The sequence below is a fragment of the Prionailurus viverrinus genome, chromosome A1 (genome assembly GCF_022837055.1).
Source record: "Prionailurus viverrinus isolate Anna chromosome A1, UM_Priviv_1.0, whole genome shotgun sequence".
NCBI classification, from domain to species: domain Eukaryota; kingdom Metazoa; phylum Chordata; class Mammalia; order Carnivora; family Felidae; genus Prionailurus; species Prionailurus viverrinus.
In genome coordinates, this window is record NC_062561.1 from 122,081,733 (window position 1) to 122,099,152 (window position 17,420).

The 17,420-nt window shown below is 47.4% G+C and overlaps 1 protein-coding gene across 8 annotated transcripts in view; it reads left to right on the forward strand.

Annotated features, from left to right (window-relative positions):
• Positions 1–17,420, forward strand: part of SH3RF2 (SH3 domain containing ring finger 2) — a 140,308-nt gene that overhangs the window by 119,068 nt on the left and 3,820 nt on the right. For 5 of the 8 annotated variants that reach the window (XM_047871949.1, XM_047871929.1, XM_047871922.1 and 2 more), the window contains 2 exons: positions 2,742–3,103; positions 5,581–5,889. In XM_047871949.1, the coding sequence (XP_047727905.1) occupies positions 2,742–3,103; positions 5,581–5,856 (638 nt within the window). In that variant the 3' untranslated portion in view covers positions 5,857–5,889. Of the gene's footprint in view, positions 1–2,741; positions 3,104–5,580; positions 5,947–6,316; positions 6,616–8,102; positions 8,124–17,420 lie in introns of those variants that run through there. The other 3 variants (XM_047871959.1, XM_047871966.1, XM_047871939.1) reach the window with 3 other exon arrangements.

Consider the following 17,420-nt stretch of genomic DNA (forward strand, 5'->3'; position numbering starts at 1 on the left):
CTATATTTGCATACCTCTCTAGAAGACCACGAGCCAAGCCAAGTAAATTTGATTTATTCTACATTTTCTGATTTAAACTGGGCTCCACAGTCTCTCTATCTTAAAAAATGATTAAATATGAAAATGTAGTATGACCACTCAAAGCAAGAGGGTAACATGTGGGTCAGTATGCCACACAGGAAAAGGTCCCAAGAAAATTAAAATAGGTATCTTAGTCCTGCCCTCTCCCGGGGCTCTCACCTGACCACCTGCCCCACCACCATGTACTTGACCTCCCACTGTGTTGCCTCTACCCAGCTGCCCCTCCCCCCTCCTCCCTGCTGACCTTCCACCTCCTTCTCCCTGCCCACACGCAAACGCCTCCTAAATAATGCCACCACAGAAGCCTGGGGCAAGTGACTGGACCTCATCAGCCTCCAGTTTTCTCATTTGTAAAATGGAAATAAAAATAATACCTGCCTGGGCACCTGGGTGGCTCAGTCAGTTAACCATCCAGCTATTGACTTCAGCTCAGGTCATGATCTCACAGTTGTGAGATCGAGCCCCTGCTTCGGGCTCTACGCTGGCAGTATGGAGGCTACTTAGGATCCTCTCTCCCCCTCTCTCCCTGCCTCTCCCCTACTCACACTCTGCCTGTCTGTCTGCCTGTCTCTCTGTGTCTCTCAAAATAAACAAACAAACATTAAAGTCAGGGTATTGTGTGAATTTAATAAAAGAATCCATGTAAGACTGATGGCACCATGCCTGGCACATAATAAGGCTCAAGAAATAATAGCTGTTTTTATAGAGTGATCATTTTATCAGTACTATCATTGCTACTACAACTAAGCAGGTCCTCTTTGGCCCATCCAGTGTGTGAGTGACTCAGTGTTGAAACGTTCACACTCAGTCCACACCACTTATGAGTGCTGAGGCCTGTACCCCATTGGCAACCACTCACACTTCCTTTCACACACTGCCTCTACCTTTGCAAAGATCTTGCTGGACTTGGAGTTGTGACTGCACTGGATGCACGTGTAAATAAGAAAGCATTAAATCTCTTGGTAATAAGAACTGACAAGATAAACAGATGAGGCATAAAACCGATTTTTCACACGTTTCCAGGAGCCTAAGGACAGGCCTGCACAGCGCTGCTTTGACTTTCTCAAGTCCCGGAGGCTTTCTCTCTCCCTTTTCCCCAAGGTGAGGCTGGTCCAGCTATCAATCTCACCACAGCAAAGACACATGACAGGAGAATTGACTGTGCACCCCATAGGGCTGTCAGTGGAAAAATAAATGTCTACATTGAAAGGGCAGACTTGTGTAAATGGCGCCTGGCTTGCTCACGGCAGCTGAGAACACCGACTGCGTTTAGTGAGACTTCTGCTTTTCATGTTCACATCTGGCTTGAAGATGAGGCGTGACACAGAACATGGTGTTGGCTCAGGCCCTCTGTGCTGGACACAAATGTCTGTGATTCACACACGTGTCCAGAGGCTATCACAAAGGACTAACAACTCTGACCGGACATCACTGATGCTCCCTAAATGCTGGGAGACCCTTACGGAGAAGTGGAATGAGGTGCTTCCCAGGGGTGTGCCTCCTGTCTCCCCACAGAGTGCACTGAAGTCCCTATCACATACAGGACACGTGCCCGAGAGATGAAAACAACGTATGTCCTGTCTTCCAGAGAATTTGAGGGGGAGGAATGGCTTCCTTTTACTGAGGGAAGATCATCTCCGTTAACAACAAAAACAGAACAAAACAAACAAAAAAAGCCCAAGGAAGGGATAAAACCATAGTCCTGGACCTTGTATTTTTCGGATTTGTTGTCCTTTACCCAAAAACAGTGAGAGTTAGAAACACGGGGCATTTATTATGTTCCAGGCACTGTCCTAACACTTTGCACACATCGTAAAATGTCGGCCTCCCAGCAGCCCTGTCAGGTGCTGGGTTTACACATGAGGGGCTGAGATGCAGAGAAGGAATGTGGCTGACCTGTCCCAGGCTCCCTGAGAGGAAGTCTGATTCCAGAACCTCTGTCATGGGACTTTGCAAAGCTCATCCATGCACAGCCCTGACTCTGGAACAATCTTTCCAAATTTGCTTCTGTGTGGTGTCACGTTTGCCTGCACACTCTCTCCCTTAATTCCATTTGCCCTTCCGCCCCCAGCAAGGGCAATCCCGCCACCCTATGCCTACTGCTCCTGTTAGAATAGTCTTCAAGTAGCTGGTCAGAGCCCCCTCCTGCCCTCTCTGCTTCCCTTTTTCCCACCCTCTCATCCCTCCCAGTTGACTGACTCTTGTGTTTTCAATTCCTTCCATCTCTTTCTTTTGTTTTGTTTCCTCTTTGGTTTGCACGCGTCTGTTTGCTTCTCACTGTGAAGCTGTCTCCTCAGGTTTGTGTTCTTCACTTTACAACTTATAGGCCCCGAAGTGAGAGAGTAGGTGTGTGTGTGTGTGTGAGAGAGAGAGAGAGAGAGAGAGAGGAGGCAAATGGAAGTAATACACCTTCTGACACTACACCCCCCCCGGCCCCCCGCCAAACATTCAGCTAGCCAGTTATTTCCTGCCAGCATCAGCAAACAGCACTAAAAAAAGAATAAGGTCACCTTTGAAAGACCCTGCGAGAATGTGAGCACACTCAAATGGGGAAAGTACTTAACTATTCTGGGCTATCAGGACACACGGCCCACACAAGACCAAGCAAAGCCACTGTCAGCAGCCCCCGGTGCTGATATCTGTGTCCTGTAATTCCTCAGATGGATCCCTGCAGAGGCCCGTCCAGTCAGGGATCCCCGCCCTGGTGGTGGGCTCCCTCAGACGCAGCCCCACCATGGTGGTACGGCCTCAGCAGTTCCCGTTCTGCCAGCCGCAGGGGGTCCCCCCTGCCCCCTCCACGGTGGTGGCGGCGGAACTGGGACCGCAGCCCACTCCCACCGGGGAGCCTGCCCTCACGTGTGTCAGCAGAGGCGGTGACACCAGGACCCGCTCAGCCGCCAGTTCCCTCATCATGGAAGGCAAGGAAATCCCTGTCAAGAGCGAGCCTCTACCTAAACCACCTGCATCCGCCCCACCATCCATCCTAGTGAAACCAGAAAACTCCAGAAATGGCAGCGAAAAGGTAGGAGTGAGGTGACATGAGGGGTGGGGCGTATGGAGTCTTTATATCCCTAACTTGGCACAGCGTCCCAGCTCCCAAGGTTTGTTTTACCTGGACGAGGTATCAAAATTGCCTCAAAAGAATCCTCACACACAGTGTCCCCCCACACACCCCTCAGGCCACTGACACCCTCTGCAGATGTGTTACTGTATTCTCCTTCATGCCTCCTGAACGTTTCGTACGTGTGTCTTTCGAGGCCCAGAGGTAAGTTGGAAAAAACGTGGCTTTGTCATCAGCCTTCTCTTGATTTGAATTCCAGATCAGCTGCTTGCTGTCTGGTGTCTTAGCCAAAACACTTCACCTTTCTCAGACTCTTTTTGCTTCATCTGTAAAATAGCAGTACGAACGGGAACAGCCTCCTAGGACTGATGCAGAGATGAAACAAGATGAGATGTGTAAAGTACTTAAACGGGGCTTGATCATAAGCGTTCATGATATAGAAGAGGCCACTGAGACACAGGAGAAATTTAAGGGATTTATCAAAGTCACACCAAATTATAATGATTCCAACAACTAACTTTTACTGTAACCTCTGTGGCAGAGTTCAGATCTTTTAACTTCTAGTGCAGGGCTTTTCCCACTAGAAGCCATGGGTTTTTATAAAAGTTTTATGTTCTCAATAATATCCTTTTAAGGCAGGAGGAACAGCGAGATAGAGGAGGTGACATTAAGGAAATTAGGTGACTGTTATCTTTTAGTTTACTGACCATCACCTCCACCACCAGCCCCACCATGACCCATTCCAGGCCAAAAGGAAAGATGATGTGGTCTCCTCCTCTTTGCTAAGCATTTACTGAATGCTAACAACTTGGCAGGCACCATGCTGACTACTGTGCATGCCTTATCTCATTTAATCCTGACAATAACCCTCTGAAGTGGTTATTTTAATTCTCAACAACCCCCTCTAGTAGATATTATTATTGTCGTCCTCATTTTAAAATGAGGAAAGGAGGCTTGAGGAGTTAAAGTGCTTTACCAAAAGACACACAGCTGACACATGTGAGTGTCTGGAGTAGAATCCATATCTGATATAAAAACTCATGTTCTTAACACTAAGCTGTAAGCTTGTAAGGAAAAGCATTTGGAAAAAAAGTGTTGACTGATTGATACCAATGTTGGGAGTTCTTTTCCTGGATTTTAGCATTCAAATAATTCAGAGTTTTCTAGGCCCCAGTTGCCTTTTACCCCAAGCTGTTAGACACAGCCCTCACATTGTCAGCATTTAAGAAGTGCCCAGACCTCTGTGAGATGTGGTGAGGGTCAAAAGTATGAAGAAACTTGGATTTTCAGTGGGGGACACTAGGATCCAATGTCATAGAAAAGAAAGAAAGGAAAGGAAAGGAAAGGAAAGGAAAGGAAAGGAAGAAAGAAAGAAAGAAAGAAAGAAAGAAAGAAAGAAAGAAAGAAAGAAAGAAAGAAAGAGAAAGGAAGGAATGAAGAAAGAAGAGGAAGGAAGGAAGGAAGAAAAAGAAATTTCTAAGCAGTAGCACAGAACACTATTAAGCCCTAAATCAGGTCTGCGCTAAAGAAGTATCTGTTGGTACAAGGTAGCTGTATAAGAGACAAGGAGAGGTGAAAGAAAGAGGGAGGAAAAAATCTTTAAAAATTAAAAAAATAAAATAAAAGGGAGGGAGGGAGGGAGAGAAGGGGCTTGGGCGACAGGAGACCATGCCTCCCATATGAAGGAGTCCTGCTCATCAGCTCCAGACAGCTATTGCCAGAATGGGGTACAGGCCTCAATGTACCAGCTTTGATTTTTTAAGAGACATATGAAATTCTAATTTTTATATGCAATCTCCCAATTTTATGTGTTGGCAACTAAATCAGACTCTCAAACATGCTGCAGACTAAACTCAAACAGCAGGAGTCCACTTTGCAACCTCTGCTCTGAGGATATAAGGCCATCATGAGACTTTTGAGTTGGGAGTCAGCAGGTGGGGGGGGGGGGCCTCAAGGAAGAGGTGGGCCTGGAGATAGGCCTGAAGGGCAGGTGGTGTGGAGAGAGAGAAGGTGAACCTCTTGTACTTTCTGGAAGGAGCCATAACCTCTTGCCTCAGCCCTTTTCTCAAGTGACTGCCTCTCCCATTTCTTCTAGGTAATTTCTAATCGTTCTTCAGTTCTCAATTTAAATAGCTGTGGCTCTCGGAGGCCTTCCCCAGATGCCCCACTGCTGCTAGATAGGCCCCTGCGCACCCCTAGGGGCCTCCGCATGTGTTACCACTGCCTGTCAGGGCAGTCTTGTTCCCTCTTGGGTCCGAAACACCTAACAGCGCAGTGCATCCGAGACCCTCAGAGTAGACACAGGCGTTTGTGAGGGAACACAGAAATGAGGTGTTTTAAGTAGGGACATGTGTGGAGAAGCAGCAGGACTCAAGTCCCAGGGAAAACCTCCCAGCTCCTGCCTCACCTGGGCCCCTGTGCTCTCCTTTCTCTTGCAGCAAGTCAAAACTGTGCGATTTCAGAATTACAGCCCTCCTCCGGCCAAACAGTACACCTCCCACCCCACGTCAGGAAAGCCTGAACAGCCTGCCATCCCAAAGGGGTCCCAGCCCGAAGCCGCCCCCTCAGGCCCAGAGATGACCGTCCTATTCGCCCACCGAAGCGGCTGCCATTCCGGACAGCAGACAGACCTCCGGAGGAAGTCGACTTTGGGCAAGACCACCACCCCAGTGTCCACTGCTTCGGCCACACAGACCGTGTTTCCCAGCAAATGAATCTACGGGTGGCTTTTCCCAGACCCCAAAGAGGTGAATTGCATTTAAATACAGTCTGCCTCCACTGGTGGCATCCTGCCATTCTTTGGGTTCTTGAGCTCGGGTCCTTGTTCCGCCAGCAGGTGGGAGAGGAAAGACTGGGAGCAGGGTTCCTGCCCTGGGTGGGAAGATAGAGTGCATGGCCTTCTACACATAATGCTTTGATGCAGCAAGGCCGCTACTCAGACCAAGGAGTAGGAGACAGTCTTGCCCACCCTGTTCCCTCATCCCTTGTGTTCCGTGTAGCATTTCTATGGCGCTCTCAAAGGGGCTTCAGCCAGGGGCTTCACAATGGTGGGAATGTTGGCATTGCTTCTTTGACCTCATCACCGTGTTCTCAACGAGCATTAGGACAGCTTCTGCCATCTTTGGGGCCTGTACGCTGACCGCTAGTGGCTGCCATACGTTGTTCCCTCCACAGAGTCCTCATCCTGGCTGCCAAGGAAAAATTGGGGGAAGGATGTATGGTGGATACTCTGATCTTCTGAGAACCCTCTAAAACCAAAGGGAGTCAGCTTAGTGGACTTGGTCCAAACAAGAAGGTCAGAGAGAAAGTGATGATCGATCACAATTTAAGCCTCTCGATCTGTTTCCCTACGTATAATCCTACACGACACATAAAGCACGAAGCACAGAGCTGGGGGAAGAGTCCTGTGTGGAATTATGGATAGTTCATTCTTCCTGGCTCCAGCCTGACTTCCCCAAGAAAACAAGGCATGCTTAAAAAGAACTCCGTAAGGGGCTTGAGTTTAGATATATATTCCATTTGCATGACAATATTCTTTACCTTCTCCAATTTGTTCCCGATTTGTTTGGGGCAGACTAGCTGTTTCACTGGGTTGTGGGATAAGGCAGCAGGGTCAGTGAGGAGATGCCAGTCCAAAGCTGGAGTGGGGACATTCCCCAGAGAACAGCTGCTGTCAAAGGGACCCAGCAGAGAAGGTGGGAGAGGAAAGGGGGAACAGAGGAGGAAAGGGTGAGGCACAAACAAAAGCAGTCAGAGAAAAGGTGGGGGTGGTGAATAGAACAGAGGAAGATAGATTGGGTGGATCTGTCAGGGAAGAAGGGAAAAGGGGAAGAGCGGCTTTGACACTCATGACAACTGGGAACAGAAGGGTGGAGTCTGCAAAAGCAGATGACTGCATTGAGACGGGACTGAAGCGAAAGCCTTACAAACAGGGCTGAGGGGGCACCCCAGAGAGCTGAGGCAATGTTGTAAGACAACCCATTAATTCTCATTAGACTTAACTGTTGTGATTTAACATTTATTGCTTGCCCATCAATGTGGGCACCTTAGTACATAAATGCCATTTGCCACTAAGGCTGGGTGTCGTTAAAAAAAAACAAGGCTGGTCTAATTAGACCTTTTCCCTGGACAGTTCTTGAAATCTTGGGATTAAAAACATTTATCTTTTACATAACCCCCCCCCCAACACACACACACACACACACACAGCCAACTGAATTGTCCACATACTTTTGCAGATATTAATAAAGCAAAAACAAAACCATAATCCTGCCAAGGACACTGCACGTATGTCACACCTATGGAGTTGGTAGAGCCAACCTGGTGACACATTCTAGTGTTTCTTTGAGATGTTACCCTTGCCTACTTTGCAGAAGCAACACTAACGACTCCTTACCTCACTGAGCTGAAAAATAATCCACATGGAGAATTGGGAGAAGGTCACAAGGACAGGGAGGCATCCTGTGATTTGTCAAAATTTAAGTACCTCAGCTGCTTCTCTATTCAAAAGAACACCCTCAATGAGTTTAGCGATGAGTTTAGCAAGCTGCTCTACTACCAGGGTGGCAGGTATATGAGATGACCAGCCAATTAAGTATTTATTCTGTGCCTCAGTAACAATGGATCCAGTTAATATTTAACTGTTGTGGCTGACAAGCGGGTTGTACAGGAGTAGTGGAGACACGATCCTTGACTTCCAAATGAAAAAGAATATTCTTCCAATTGTGCGCTCTCTGTAGAGGGTTGCCTTTCTGAGAAATGTGAACAACTCCAAAAGTTTGATACCCCCATTCCATCCAGGCTCTTCACCAATACCCAACATCCCACTTCCTCCCTCCCAAACTAAACCCCGTGTCTGTAGGGTTATATGAGGATTTGAAAGGAGCAGGAGAGTGTCATTTCCAAGTAAAAGGTGAACCCACTGGCACCTCCAATCACTTATTCCACCAATGTGTTTCAGACATTTCCTGTGAGCAGGGCACTGCAGTGAGAACAACAGATACATCCTCTCCTATAATGTCTGCTGTAACCTTATAAGGCAACTGTAAGTGTCCCAGTGCAGAGCCAAGGAAACCAAGGCTTAAAGGGTAACCACAGATTGTAGCAGAGTGATTTTGACAGCTGCCCATACCCTTGAGTTCAAGGTCTATGATTTCAAAGCCCAACGTGGGACTATGATTTATGAACTAAGAGACCATCCTTGGCCTCAGGCCACTGACTTCAGGCTGCAGGGACATGACATAGTACAGTGGTTACAAATGTAGGCTCTGCTACACAAAGAATAACTTCAGATCCAATTCCCAATTACCACTTACTAGCTATATACTGTTGGGCAAGTTACTTAATCTCTCTGAGCCTTGTTTTCCTACCTATGAATGATAATAGTGACAAACTCATTGGGCTATTGTAAGGATTAACTGACATAATATTATAAAGTGACATCGTGCACACCCCACACATGTCAAACTTGGATGTTTTTAAGGGAGCGGGCCCCTGAAATTCCAGGTGAGAAAATCTAAAGCAAGGGCACGGCCAGGATGAAGGTGCTAGGAGGAAACCAGTGTAGCCCCATCATGGAGGTCAGAACATAGACTAGACTAAGTCCTGAAGGACATATAGGAGTCAGAAAAAGGCGTGGGGAGAATGGCATCCCAAGCGGAGACAGAAGCATTGACATCTGGATTTAAATGTATTAATCAAGTCAAGTTCTCTTAGAGAAATCCATTTCTTTGTGGAACATTCCAGGGATCCTAGGTAGAAACAAGCACTTCACATCAAGCATCCCATCCTGTGCGAGCTCCACCCCTCAGCTAAGGCTCAGAGTGGCTAGGAAAGTGCCCCTTCACCTCATAAGAAGCTCGCATCTCAGTGCTAGGAAAGCTGCTGAGGGTAGGCTCTGACTGGGGAGGACGGGGTCGGGGGACATCTGAGAGGTGATGGAGGGGCACAAGCAGCTGAGGACAGACTCTCAGGGCCACACTTGAGGAAATGGTCTCCTTAAGCAGCATCAGGACCCTCACCTAGACCTTGTCTCCTTTCCTTTCTCATGTGGGACCAGTGACACCTCCTCTACCCTCCACAGACAGGGCTTTTGGAGCAGGAAGAGTTTAAAACAGTGCCCCACCTGTGGGTTGGTGAGCTTCAGGACTGACTCAATACATGGTCTGTCCGTGTCAGGCCAGCATTCCAGAGCAGCAGTGATCCAGGGGTGCTGGGTCAGGGTCGAGCTGTAGTTAGACAGACATGGACTCTTCAATTTGTCCCAGTCCCAACAGCCTGCTTCACTCACTCACATGAGCTACACTTGAACGAGATGTGTTCTCCCAGAGTCCTAGAGTGAGCTGGACTTCACTTTAGAATCTTCAGTGATGCACTGATCATTAGAGCTGGACCCTTAGAGATCAGCTGACTCGGGCACTCAGGTCTCATGGCCTGACAGGGCTCAACAATTTTGAGGCAGGGACTAGACACCTGTGTTTTCAACGTACTCCCCAGGTGATTCTGACGTATAAGAATCAAATCCACCTTCCTCATACCATATAGTCAGACGGGAATGTGGCCACACTGGTGGCTAATATATTGAACTCTGCCTATAGTGACAGGTGAACAGGGGCCCTGAGCTCCCCAAGGCCTCTCCCCACTCCTGCCCTTTCTCGCCATTTTCCCCATCGTCCAACCGCTAAAGGGCTCAGGCCAGGTGCAGCTAAGACCTTCAGCAATAAAGGCCTTTTTCATTCTCATTGGCTAGTGACTACACCATACTGGTTGTTATGTATCTCCACTGCAGAAAGAACATGGCCCAGAGAGGTCCTTCAGATATTGGGAGCACTCTTTCCCCCCCAGATCCTAGCCACTGTCCAGCTCCCTGACAATCACTTCCATCAAGGCCGTTGGCTTAGGAAAGGCGCAGACTTAGAGGGCGGGCAGTTCCTTGCTCACCGCTCTACCTTTTTCGCCAAACATCTTCATAGGTACAAGCAATGCTCGTTAGCTTCCCAGCTCCTCTGGCATCAACCGGGAAGTCAGGGAAGTCATTTGTTTCAGTACGATGAGCAGACATGATCCTCATCCGCTCGCTCACCTCTGCCCATACAGACCAGCCTCACAGCCCCTGGACTCCCTTTCCAGGAAGTAAACAGCTGTGGCAGGCAGGGGAGTGGCGTCCTATCAAGTCTCCCCACTGGGAGCAAGTGCTGAGCAAGCTAGGCTATCCCAGGGCTGGCAGCTGCTGCCACGGGTGCTTCTCTTGTTTTGTGTTGACAGTCAAGACCCCAGTTGTGCCTTTGGCGAAGAGAAGGGAGTGTTAGCGCTTCCAGCAACCTCTCAGGTGACCATGAATGACAGTCACTGGGGGAATGCATCTGGCAGGCAAGACCAAATCAGAGGAGTTAACTCCAAAGATCCTTTCCAGTGGGTTGGTGTCCCTGAGAATAAATCTTACAAGGACATTCTGCTTGAAATAGAACAATGTTAAATGAGCAAGCCATCTGTTTGCCAGGCCATAGTATTGTGTCCTAGACCAGAGCAGAAACAAAATGTTCTCAGGAAGCCCTTCTGCTTACTGACCTCCACTTTGACAAATAAAACGCAGCAGAGGTGGGACCAAAGGTGACAAGGGGTGGGGGGGGGAGCGCTGCAGATTCACCTGTACACTCATTCAGTAACAATCATCCACCACTCACTCTGAGTCAGGCTCTGTGAAACACAGTGGGGATTCAGGGGTTCAAAAGAGAGAGAAAATATATGTGGGCCTCACAGAGTGCTGTTTCTTATTAATTTTACTGGGTTTGAGGACTCCTTTCTGCTTTCTCCCTTTATTAAATTAAATGGTATGTGTGTGTGTGTCTCTCATACACACACAAACACGTACATATATATGACTGATCATAAAACAGATAACCATATACCTACCATCAACTTTTGTAAAAAAAAAAAAAATCATTATCAATCCCATTGAAGCCTGCTGTGTGCTTCATCTAACCTCACTCCTTCCCCTCCTCCCCACTTCTATCACAACCACTATCCTGAACTCGGAGCTCTTCATTCCTTTGGGAGCTTTCCACACGTGTACCATATGGAATTTTCAGTGCCGCTCATAGATCTGCTCAGTAAACACTAGTCACAGCGGTTATTACAACCTGAGGCCACAGATACCCTGCTGAATATTTGAACTCCCATCTGGCTTCTGTCACTAGGATTCTAAGGCTTTGGGTCATGGCTGGGAATTGAGATTTTGATGTACAGCATGTCAGGTTTTAAGAAGTTCTAGTTTAGAGGGATTTTTAATAAGAACTGCTCCCAGTACAGCTGTTTACAGAGAGACCTTGCTGCACCCGAATAGAGAAAATATGGGTTGTGGCCGTGGCCAAGTGGTTTGAGTACAGGACTTTCCAGGCAGCTCTCCTCCGGGCCCTGCCTGGCACCTCTGGGGAGCCACATGCAGAAACCAGAAGCAGGTCCTCAGAGTCTGATACTAAAACAGATCTGGCTGCTCCTGCTGCTGCTGCTGAAAAACCCTCACAACCACTTTGTGAAGTCTACAGGGAAAAGCTATTTGTGTCCCCTGACTACAGATCAAGAAACTGAGACTCGGAATGTTTCAATGCTGCAAGGTTGCATAATTAGTTTAGGATAGGAGGGAGACCAAAAAAAAAAAAAAAAAAGTGTCTATGACTTTCCATTCAGCAATTCACCATTTACTGAGCACCTACTATGTATCAAGAACTTTACATGCTTTATACCATGTAATTCCATCCAACCCTATGAGGGGAGGTGTTGCATTATCCCATCTTAGAGATTACCATTAAGGCTCAGAGGTCAAATGACCCGTCTAAGGCAAAAAGGAGTGGAACCCAGCACTCTAATCCCAAACCTTAATCTTAAATCACCTCGTCCCTCTTATTCAGTGGCAACCAGTAGCACACAACATGGATGAGACTGGAGAGGATGGAAAATGAGCATGTGCTTCTGAAAAATGGGGATGAGGATAGGGTCGGGGTCAGGGTCAGGGGATAGCTTAACTCAGAGGGTCAGGCCCTCCAAGAGAAAAACTGTAAGGGTCTTGCCATCAAGAAGCAGGGGTGGGAAGGAAGGTGACTGAGGGTGTTCTGAACGAATATCCAAGAAGCAAATGTACCCCTGCTACAAGGGCAGCCAGATACAGCCAAACAACTTTAAAAAGAACCGAAGCTTACAATGTGGTTCTTACAATGTGGTTCTGCATCGTTGACGTCAAAACACGATAATCATTTTTCATCCCCTAGACCCCTCCCTCTTCATGAGTTTATTTCTGGTTTTGCCTGCCCTCACTCTAAATGGCACAAGCAGAGACCCTGAAGATGGGGGTATGACCTCCAAAATGATCTTCCACTTTCATCTGCTCTGAGGGAACAAGAGGGCTCCAAAGCAAGAACATCTTCCAGCGCTCCATGCTGTTATTCATCCAAAGTTCAAAGGCGATCACTTTCAGGGGTAAATACACACCCACAGATGCAAGCTAATTATGCAAATAGGGTCGCTGCTGGATGGACAAGAACTACAGCCCAGTAAGAACTAAAAGGATGCTAGCCAAGACCCAGGGAGAAAGGCAAAGGGCATTTGCAAAAGCCATTTTGTGTGTCCTCCGTTAATGCTATTAGAATCAATGGTAGCTTGACCGACTGCCTTGATGAAGGACATTTGTGATGTCAGAGTTCGATTGCTGTAGGTCACACATGCCCTGGAGGTCAGAGCCATTCTGATGCCACCACCATGAAAACGGCGACTCCCTGGACCACCCAAGAGGATCGTGACAGCTAGTGGCATTCAGCAGACTGCATCTAAAAATAAGGAGGCAGCAAAAATACGTGGGGGGGCCAAAGAGAAATTCAAATATGGTCTTCAGAGGGTTGTACCTGCCCCTGATTCCTGACCCTTCCCTACTCCCAGTTTCTTGGGGAGATGTTTTGCATCTCTGTCAAGAAAAAAGTGGAAAAAATTTCACTGCATGAAGAGGACATGTCAGGCACAGCTTGAGAGAGAGAAGCACCAGCTTCCATGACGAGGAACAGAGCAGTCAGAGGTTGGAAGGGAGTTTCAGATATCAGAACCACATTTCCAAATAGCCCATTCTGCACATTCTATTTATAAGCCAAGTTCTTTTTTAAGTGTACGCTGTTTTTACATGTTGGCAATTTTGAGAACCTAGGTTTCTTTATCATGGAGACTTCAAACAAAGGACTAGATTTTAAAGCTTTGGTCAACCAGGATTTGGGAGTAGCTATACTAGCTATGTTCCCAATCCACTAGAACTTTTACAAGATATGGAAAATTATATAATAGCTCAGGTGATGGGTTCTGGAATCAAATCCTAAGGGGTTTCATCCCAGCTTTGTCCCTTTCCAGTTATGTTTCCTTTGGCAAATGACTAAACAAAGTTGGACAGTTATGACATCTCCCCAAACCTGTTTGCTCGCCTGTGAAATGGGGATCAGAACCTCCACCTCGTGGGGTTCTCAGCAGGATTAAACGAAATCATGCACTGATCATGGTATGGGGTACACTGAAGTGTTTAATAAGCGGCGGGAAGTACCGAGAAATGGATATGGAGGCACAACCCCACATCAGAGAGTACAGGAAAAAACGAGGCTCAAAAGTACAGACAGAAGTGGGAGGGGGGCAACCAGGGCAGGTTTCAGACGTCGGGGAGCTTCAGTGAGGAGAAACACATTCTGAGAGATGCTAGCACCAAGGAGTGTCATGTGCAGAGAAAACATCTGGGCTCTGGAATCCCAAGTCCCTGTGTTCAAGTCCCCGTCTCCTTGGCTCTCTGATCTGGGACCAAGCTAACTAACCCCTGAAGAGTGGAAACAACCATCAGCACTTCAGAGGGTTACTGGCAACATCGATTAAGCCAGGGAGGCCAGATGCTGGCGTGTGCAAGGAACCCTATAAGTGGTGGTTGCTGGAGGAGTTTGCAGGCTTGAAAGCAGGAGAGCAGGAGAAATACTAAGTGTAAGAACAGAATCTCATGAGCTGCCATTCATTACATGTGTACTGAACGCCAGGTACTGAGCTAACCCCTCAGAGGGTGACTTACAAGGGCGGTTAAGAGCCCAGCAAGTTAGGTGCCCCGGATTCAAATCTAGGCTCTGTGTTTCCTCCCTGTGTCACTGTGGGCAAATCACTGAATCTCGCCAGCCTTTAGTCCCCTTGCTCGTAAAGGGCAGGCGGCAAGGGTGTGTTCCCTAAGCAGTGCAGCGAGGAGCAAACGGGAGAATGGACACAAGTCACGAGCACAGGGCCCGACACTTAGTGCTTGTGGTGTTAGCTGTCATTAGTATTGACATGTGTGTGGCTCACGTAGCCCTCACAACAGTTCAGGAGCTAAGTGTTAGTATCTTCTGTTCACTCAAACAGCTGAGGCTCAGAGGGTAAATCACTTGGCTTAGGTCACAGTAAGGAAGCCACGGGGCTGGTTTCGTAAAACTAGAAAGCCCGGATTTTTGTTCTCTTTACTTTTTAGGTAAGCTGGTAAATGGCCAGGGTTGAGGCAATATGACAGTTACTTTAAGTGCACCTTATGCCATAACCCTCATCAGTCTTTTTTCTTCTGATTGCCCCCCATGACCTCACCTCCTCACCTGGAGACGGTGTAAGGTGTAGGGTCCTCTGTGACCCCAAGCACAGCCGGTGGAAGCATCTGTGGGGACCTGCAGGTTCACGAGGTGGCCAGGGCTTATGAAATGTCCATTCTGATTTTCAAGTAGGTCTGACACGGACATGCTTCCAGCTGGCTGTGATTTCGATAAAAACCCCTCCTCCTTGGTGCCAATTAGCAGACATGAAATGTCCCTGGCACACTTTGTAATTCAGAAAATGTATGTGCTGATTAGTTAATCTCCTGCTGGACACACCATTATGACCAAGGGGCTGCAGGCCAGCATCCTGCCCTCGCCCCATCTCCATTTAAAGGCACAGAATGTTTTCCTCCTGAGTAGAAATCACTGTCCCCTCATTCATTTATTTCCATCCAACAAATATTGAATGGGCACCTACCATGTGCAGTTTTGTTCCATACAGTTGGGATATGGCAGTGAATGGTGCAAGGAAAGTCCCTGCCTTCGCGAAGGGGAGTGAATGATAAACAACTAAATACACAGGACTGCTTCCATAGCACAGGTGTTATGAAGGACACAAAATGATCCGCCAAAGAACAGCTGAGACGGACAAGCTACATTAGGTAGAGTGGCCAGGAAATATTTCTCCAAGGAGGTGACATGGGAGCTGAGACTGAAGGCTAAGAAGGATCCAGACACACAGTGTGGCAACAAATGTGCGTCGAACCAACAATGGAAGAATAGATACTTCCTCTTTGTTCCTGCCAAGAAGGACCCTCACAGGAAGGTTGAACTCAGTGAGATGCCACAAGGGTAGAGGCAAGTGCCTGGCCTCTCTCAAGCCCTGTGCCCCATCTCAAAGACAGGGTGCTGGGCCTATACGCTACATTCCAGGACTACAGGATTAGAACACCTTCCAAGGGGCCTCGCACTCACAGCTCTTTAAGCAATGACCACACAGCAAGCAAAAGCAATCTGTCATTTTTTAGAAGCAGTCAGAATGGCTGTTTGGAATTTTGTAGTCCAGGCCTGTCATCTGCTTTGTTATCATTAGGACATTCTGACTGAATTTCCACATCCACTTACTCTGAAAATATTGCTCTGTTGTGAGTGTCCCTCCCCACTGCCACAACCTCCTTCCTCTGCTCCTCCCCCACTCCAACCCCAATCTTGCTCAGACAGAGCAGTTAAGAGCTCAGGCTATACTTCCAAACATGGGAGACAACCCATCACCCACAACCCCGCAGAGAGAGAGAAAGAGAGAGAGAGAGAAAAGAACCATTGGCTCAGTTGTGATCATGTGATGTTTGGCATCACGTTCTACTCCTATTACAAGACATACCTCGTTTATCAAATTAAAATTTATTAGAAAAGTTTGCTTGTCTTGCAGAACACTCGCAGAACAAGTTACACGCAATCCAGGGTTTTACTGTACATTCTTTGCATTAAAGGACTCTCCTTACGACCCACTTAAGAACGCACTATGGTTCACTGACTATGAGATCACATCCTGGATCCAGGCTGTATGGGTTTAAACTTTAGCCCCGCCACTTACCATCTAGATATGTCAAATGAGTTAAGTTCCTTAACTTCTGTACCTGAATTTCCTCCTCAATAAAAGGAGGATCACACAGTGAAAAACAAACAAACAAGCCCAGGCTATAGAACTGGAACACTTGAGTCGTATCTCAGGTGTGACTGTGTGACTTTGGGCAAGTTGCTTCACTTCTCAGAGTATTAATTTTCTCATCTGTATGATGGAGGCCATCTCACCAACAACCAGGTAAAGTAAACACTAAGCTATTATTATCCTTATTTTTAGAAAGTGTGTAAAACCCTAACAACCCGGCTTAGAGAATGGAGATTTAAGTCCTTAAGGCAAAAGAAACTCAAGCAATGAGCGGAGCAAGGAGCCAGTTTAATCTGTATCCACCTGTGGCGTTTTCCGTTCTTTGGGATAAGAAGCAGCATCACAATCAACAGCGTTCAAGAGGGCCCTTAATATATAATACTTTGGTGCCAATAATCATAGAACACCTGCTACGTGCCAGCCACTGTTCTACGTGCTTTACTTACATTTACCGATTTAAACATCCCACTACGACCGTACAAAGTAAGCACTATTACTATCCCCATTTTACAGATAAAGAAACTAAGACCTAGAGACAATAAATAACTTCCGCAGGGCCACACAGCTAGGAATCTGTGGGGTTCAGGAATAAACCCAGGCAGCCTGACTCCAGTCTCTTCTGCTTACAGCTTGCCACCTCATTTAAGATGAAACCCAAAAGCCTTCCTAAAGACATCAGGGTTTTCTACTTCAAATAGACTTGTCTTCTGAGTCCTCAGTCCACAAAGAATCAATACCTGCCTAATCCTGAAACCCCAGGCCTGTAGACACAGCACTAATAAGAGCTCCCACCCAGTGCTACACAACCCCAGCCATAGGTACATTCACACCTCCTACCACTTGATGGGATTTTCGGGTGCCTGTTAAAATGTCAGTGGATCTTAGAGTTGAAGTCCTTTCCACATCATTTAGCACAACCTGGAAGGTCAGATCCACATGGCAGTCAGCTTTCCCTTGGCAGGAGGGCCCCAAACTCCCTCTCAGAAATGCTACGTCACAATAAATGTACTCAAAAGAGCAGACAAACCACCACTACTCCCTTGGGACCCAG